Source organism: Varroa jacobsoni, unplaced genomic scaffold (assembly GCF_002532875.2).
Source record: "Varroa jacobsoni isolate VJ856 unplaced genomic scaffold, vjacob_1.0 scaffold_154, whole genome shotgun sequence".
NCBI classification, from domain to species: Eukaryota; Metazoa; Arthropoda; class Arachnida; order Mesostigmata; family Varroidae; genus Varroa; species Varroa jacobsoni.
The window spans coordinates 34412-41292 of record NW_019213056.1 but is presented as its reverse complement, the minus strand read 5'-3'; the positions used below and the strand labels follow the sequence as shown (position 1 = coordinate 41292).

General features: G+C 41.6%; 1 protein-coding gene across 1 annotated transcript; it reads right to left on the bottom strand.

Annotated features, from left to right (window-relative positions):
- Window positions 1–313: 313 nt before the first annotated feature.
- On the bottom strand, window positions 314–6757 carry LOC111269983 (uncharacterized). Its single transcript, XM_022849960.2, has 2 exons — window positions 6004–6757; window positions 314–2215 (listed from the first exon to the last, which is right to left on the bottom strand). Exons 1-2 carry the CDS (start codon window positions 6612–6614, stop codon window positions 1153–1155), a joined length of 1674 nt encoding a protein of 557 aa, XP_022705695.1. The 5' UTR covers window positions 6615–6757; the 3' UTR covers window positions 314–1152.
- Between the last annotated feature and the right edge of the window lie 124 nt (window positions 6758–6881).

Genomic DNA, 6881 nt, shown 5'->3' with positions numbered 1-6881 from the left:
TTTTAAATTGAAAAAAAAAATAAAATCACCTAAACAGTATTAACTAAACGATAAAACGTTTTTTTGCTTCTCATTCATATTTTTCGTTTTTTTGCTACTCAAGCCTATTGAGTGAATTTTAGAAATGGGTCCGTCAATGATAGTAAAATAAATCCTAAAAAAAAAAAAATAAATAAAAGCTTCACACGTGTGTAGTGTGCTTTCAGGAAACGCAGAATTGAAATCATGGTCAGATTGAAGCCGAAATCCCTTTGAATGACACGGCACTAGACACTATGGCGAGCACAGCGGAGAGTAAGGAGAGCCACGGGAAGAACTACTCAAGAACCGAGTTTATTTACCGCCGTAACAGGGGAATGTTTCATAACTAGACCCGACCTATTTTGATAGCAGTAATAGAACCGAGAAAATATTGCGGAATGAATTTCCTATTTCATTACGTATCCCTAAATATGTGCATCAAACGAGAGCTTTCATCTCGTCGGGGGAAAATCTTCGTTATATAGAAGCACGAAGTTCTGCATGTGTGACGTACTTTAGCCATAAATAAACATTCGTGTTACGACTGCCCAGTAATCTGTCTATGAAGATGGTGTCGACAGATACTTTAATAATGGAGATTTGTGTGTTTTGCGGGATCCTCCTTGACTATACTAGCAAAGAAACTAAGATTACAGTGTCTTTTTTTTTAAGTCGTCTTATGGATTACAGTCCATCCACAATACTGCTTCGGCCCAAAGCCGAAAAGCTCGTTTCGAGTTAACATTCGTAGCCAATGCTTTTTCCTCTCAAGATTTCTAGACCCATTTCGTTGAAAACTGAATAATCTCTAGTCTATAACATTCCTTAGCGGTAAGAGTTTTCTTTATTAACTAATTATTCGATGAGTCGTTAGAAATGATTGATTATTCAGTCCTCAAGGAATAACTTATCCAGTTACCTAACCAGTTTACTGCTAACGCTGCAAGTAGATAAAACTAGATGCCTGAATATGTGTTTAGTTGAATGGTCTAGGGTCACATAAACTAAGAGCTTTTCGTATCAATCTTTCGTATTCTTCCGCAACACGAAGTAGGTAAGTATTGCGTTTCCCAAAAATGGCATTTCCTATTTTGTAAGAAACTATCACTCTTACTTACAGAGTGATTGGAATTAGCGAGTAGAGTCGCTATCGGACCGTGTCCTAGCCCCAGCCGCGACGAGCACTGGACTTTTCACTCTACCAATTGGAGCTACCGATGAAGCTGACCTGTTGCTATTTCGAGCATTTGCTGGTGCCAACGAACTATTTTTCACGTCTGCCTGACCTCTTTGTAGAGTCGTGGCGACACTTTCTTTTCCCAGGAGTCGGTCGAGAAAGCCCCTCACGCCAACTCGTCTGATTCTTGTGGGCCCCCGATTAATGTTGGTTATCCAGTCAGCTATTGTGGGTATAGGCAGAGATGAAGCTACCGTTGAAGGGATGTCCCGTTTCTGTTGGTTGGGAGTTGCCAGCGCAGTGAGCGGCGGGTAATGGGGAGGAGGCGAGGTTTTTACGTGGGTTCCGCTAACTGCGTCCCGGCTTGAATTTGTAGACTCGTAGATATTGCTCGCAGCTGGAAAACTCGAAAACCTGGAGCCGCGAATATCGGCAGGCGTCGACGGTGCGGCTGCACTAGTTGCGCTTGTATTTGTTGTTGTTGTTGTTGTTGTTGTTGTCTTTGTTCTGGCGGACAGATTTTGCTGTAACTTTGCCATACGACTCGATGATGTTCTGAACACAGGTGCTTGGTTCTTTGGTGCTGAAACTCCAAAGAGCGTGTCGCTTGATGAAGAGCTATCTCCATCGTAAGCCACAACTTGAACGGCGACATCTGTTGAAGAATTCGAAGCGCCCATCTCTGGTTGTCGATCAAGCGGGATCGTCACGTTAGAAAGCGTAGTCGCCCTTCCCGTTGACGAGGATGACGGCGGTGGTGGCGCCGCCGCCGCCGCTGCTGCTGCTGCCGCCGCTGTCGAAGGCTGACCATCTTGTACTGGTGGCCTTCCAGCCGCCTCCCCGAGACGCGACTCAAGTAGAGCCAAAAGTGTATCAAATCCAGCAGCCCTCCTGTCTTGCCTACCTCTTCCACCGTTTAGTTGATTTTGCTCCGACGCGTTCTGGACGACCGCATTGGCTGGTGCAGCCCCGCGGCCTCGGCCACGTCCCCGGCCGCGGAAACGACCGCGTACTCGCCTGCTGAAGAAACAAATTACTTAGAAAATAGCCATGATAACCATAACAACCATCTAAAGTAGGTCAACATCGCTGTCATAATACGTAATAGATCATGCTTCAAATGAGTATTGCATACACGATGAAGCCTCTCAACAGCTGTGTTACCGCCTGTTACACAGTGGCCAACAGCCTCGTCTAAGTTACTCGTTGGAGGATTAAGAACCATGTTCTATCATTAAAACCTAGACGGCGAAATTTCATAAACTTAGACAAACACTGCGCTAGATCGAATATTGAAAGCAAATTGAAACATCGATTTCAGCGCATTGCGACAAATGTAGATACGTATAGTCTTGCACAGCATTATCGAAAAGTAAATATAATAGTAAATTTTAGTACTCTTTAACTTGATCCTAGAACGCGTTGTCAAGAATAATTTAATACAACGACAGTTTACATAATTATAAACACGAAGGTGTGGGGTTTTGAGTTAAGTAGGACAACAGAAAACGCAAATGATACCAAGTTCGCAATAAAAATTAGAACTCGATCCGACCACTCAGAGCCCAACATTCTCTGATCGAATCACGTAATTTATTATGGTACAGAAGTATACCGACATCACTGCTCAGCCAAATGTTTGGGTTCTATTACACAGTAGAAAATGTCTGCTGCTCACTAAAAATCATAGCAAGGTATGTCTACAGTATGCATATATAGAAGCCATCCTAGTCCACCACTTCCGGAGCTTTTCTATAGATGGATTCTTACTATTAGATAACAGTGATTCTAGGAAGTTGTAGGAAACGCTGATCACTTTCAAAGCATTGTATAGCCTGTCTCGTCACTGCAACATTACCTCAATTAATTAACGATTTACAAGTTTCTTCTCGTCTATATGTCATTCCGTGTTTTTCAGCTGTGGTTCCCAGCAAATAACTAACAATGTTATGCGCTTCATCGACTGCTTGCTAATATCTAAGAGTGAGATCGTCCACGTGAGGCATAATGATTACGTGTATGTAAGGCGATAGATATTCAGAGACACACTGTCCTGGAACTTATGAAACAAGCCAATGGCAGTCTCGTCATAACACGGCTCGTGGAGAAGTTCCTCGCAGCTCACCAGTTTATCGCTAATCGAGGAACAACCTACAGCATTAAAAGTTTGTCCTTTTGATTAGTCACCACTTAAAATCATATTCGTAGGTTTTCGCTTTAACATACGATATAGGTAATCTCTAATATACACTTTTGGTATCAGTGCACTCATATGTTGAGCTTTATTCCTGATAATATGAACTTCGGCCACCAGTCGTCACTATGGGGTAAATAATACATCTGTGAAGTAGTTGAAACAAAAAGACAGGAAGATTACTGAAATTCGTTCTGGTAGAATGAGTCTTCGCAATAATAGGCAGTCAGTAGAGACAACGACGGGTCCGCCGCCTCTCTTATCGAGAGGATCAAAGCAGCTGGAGGCTTGATTCCTTGGGAAATCGACGCTCGAAAATGTATCTACCTGTTTCTATATATTATTTTTGATCGACCAGCTCTTTCTTTGGGCTTATTTAATTTTGCCAATACAGTTTTTTTTTTTTACTGTATAAATGGATTGGCTGCTGTTTGTAATAATGGCATTGCTCCGCGACCCTATAACGAACTCGTTATTTAACTCTGATTTTATGACGGACGGGTTTGTCGTCGACTAGCTTCAATGTTTTGTTGTCGCAGAGATCGCCACCTAAAGTCCCCTTCCACCCACGTCGCCATCTAAAGGAGCTCGAATCCAGGGTATCCATTAGGTAATTAATGGTCAAAAACAGGAGTTGAACGATGACTATGTGAGACAATCATAAGACTGATACCAAACTTAAATGGCCTGCTGCCATTACACAGCGTTGCATATAAACAAACTTACTAGTTGTACGTAAGTGCATGTTTTTTTTCAGTGTAATTACTCACTGAATTTAATAATTTAATCTAATTAATTTAATTAATATTAATGAATTTAATAAGAAATTAGGCTCAAATTTATCATTATTATACTTGAGATGCTACACCACATCGATCTTTGTTAAATAACCTTTTGAATATCAATATTTGCTATCACACCCACCCAGATTTTCAAAAATTTTCTTAGAAAAGTTTCCTAAAGTTCATGTTTACTCAGCACAAAAACCAAATCTGCTGTATGCCTGGTGCCGGTAAATAAGCATACCTGGAACCCTTCACTTAATAAGTCATCTAGCTGTTTTGTGCCGTTCATTGATATTCTAATCAATCATCGAGTCGTCGCGATAGCGCCGCAAACCTTTTAAGGCTGACACAGACATTGCATAAATCTATGAACGGCTCGCCAGTGTTCGTGGTTTAGTCAATCGGACCAGAGAACGCCTGATATTAGGCCAAAGCTGTTGCGTCCTTAAACAACCACCTATTGAGGGTAGCCTAAGTATGAATAGTTTGGAAGAGCCCCTAAAGAGTTCATTTTATATTTATTAAGGCAGTAGAAACAAACTGGAATAAAGAATAGATTTAACTTCCAACATGATTTAACAGGAGCATTATATTAAAAGTAGTATTTTTAAACAAACCGCACGGTGTTGGGACCTTTTCAATTACCATAGTCATAACCGTTGTAGCCATTGCGTTTGACATATTAGAATTAAATGTACATGTATAATATAGCGTTGTGCTTTTGTCACAAATGTGTGTTACACAGTGAAATACATACCGTTTATTGCAATAATATTTCGTGCTCTTTCAACAAATTTCAGATGGAGATGTGAATGCCACTCTGTATATATATATATATACGATGCTCTTATCTAGCTTGGTATGTTTATAGAGATTTGTTTCTTATGACTGGTCGAGCTTCGGCCAGGCGCCACCTGGGTAAATACATAATAGCCGGCGTATGGACAGTCAGGCCTTCCTGTTTGGCAACCTGATAATTACTTAACAAATCTTGTCTTTCTGAATAAGAAAAGATGCAACCAAAAACTACCTATTATTAGAGCTTTCTGCAGCTTCGGAAACTGACACTGGCTTCAATACTGACTTCAGAAACTAAAAAATATGGAACAACAATAACTGTTACGGCCTGGCTCGGTCGAACCTGTAACAAAACCTACTTTTTTTTGTGATAAGCTAAAGGAAAACTCAGATCTATTCGCAAATTTATCTTGCCCGGGCAGGTGCGGAACCCTCTTCACCTCAAAAAGTTATACCTGTTGCATATAACAAAGAGCACTGCAACCTCAAACTTTGTCAGTAGACTAATCATATACTATAGTTTCTACTGAAGTTTAATGACTGGAAGAGTTTTGTACCTCTGATAGAACACTGATTATAGTAGGCGCGTTGACGAGGATCATCACCAGCGGAACCTATACGGATAATGATAGTCAGATCGTGGTTCACTTTTCAGAAAATGCCAACTTTTAACGCAGCGTGTCTGGTATCTAATCTTCAATGGCTACAAGTACGACAAAGGAAAATAATGCTTTGTTTACAATATGCTAAACGTGTTGCGTAATACGTGTGAACGGTGCATCTCAGGAAGCGTAATGACTATACTAGAGAGAGTATTCAGGAAGCTAAACACTCTTATAGATAGTTATTTTCGTTATATAACGAACTGTATATAATTAAAGACACACAGGAGAACGGATCTCTCGTAAACGAATCTCAATGCAGGTTGTGCACGCTGGTGCTGATGTATGATAGGCACGCAGCGATCGGCAGAAATTATCTAAGCGTGAAATTTATATAGGCTATCGATAACTCATGTTTAACTGTACCTTGATAACACAGCAGTAGAATCGCCTTTGGACGAAACTCTGGCCAATGTAAATGGGTCATCCGGTGGAGGAGCAGGATCGGAGCATCCATGGCGAGCGGATAGAAATCTGGAGGATCGCGTAAACACAGAACGAGTTTCTGGCGCAGTTTGTGTCGAACGACTTTCAACCGCAATTTCAGTTCGGTTTAGAGCTTGATTACACATAGGGCATTCAAATTCCGTTTGACATGCGGCATCCCTGCACAGGCGAGACGAGTCGTCTTGGGATATTTCTACAGGTTGTGACCATCCCGCCGAAGGTGCCTGTTCGCTGAAGCTCACTTCACTCACTGAAATTACTGGAACAGTAACAGATTCTCGGATCAAATCCGTCGTTTTCGGTTCGGATTGGGAAGCATCTCTAGATGCTAGGTCAACCAATTCCTCGGTTGTTGAATGGGATGGAAATGAGAAATGCCTCAATGACATTTTGAATAAGGCTGCGTTGTTTTCGCTTTGATAAGAGGCAAACGGTGGTTTGGTTCGCTCCAGCACGATCGTCGTTTCACGAAAGCCGGCGTCACGAACGCCGTCACGAACTCCGTTGTAAAACATACGCAGTTCAACCATTCAGCACGTCCGAGAGCAGGTAACGTCCCATCGGGACGGTTACGGAGGCCACCTTTGACCAACATACAAACGAGTCATGCTAAAAAGGAACTTCTGTTTGTGCAAGTCATGCAGGTTACAGAGGTCCTCATCATTTTTGCTGTGGTCGCACACGAATAAAGCCATTATGTTATTTTGGTGATCAAATTTCCATGAAAACATTTTGAAGATTATTGAACCACGAATTACCCTAATGGAAGTTAGCGTTGTTATAGGTCAATCAAGGCC

What these genes read in the sequence shown, in the direction of transcription:
- LOC111269983 (XM_022849960.2), bottom strand. Translation starts at nt 6,614, where the DNA reads ATGGTTGAACTGCGTATGTTTTACAACGGAGTTCGTGACGGCGTTCGT. An exon ending in TCTACTGCTGTGTTATCAAG is followed by an intron (nt 2,216 to 6,003) that starts GTACAGTTAAAC and finishes TTTCTTCAGCAG; the next exon opens with GCGAGTACGCGGTCGTTTCC.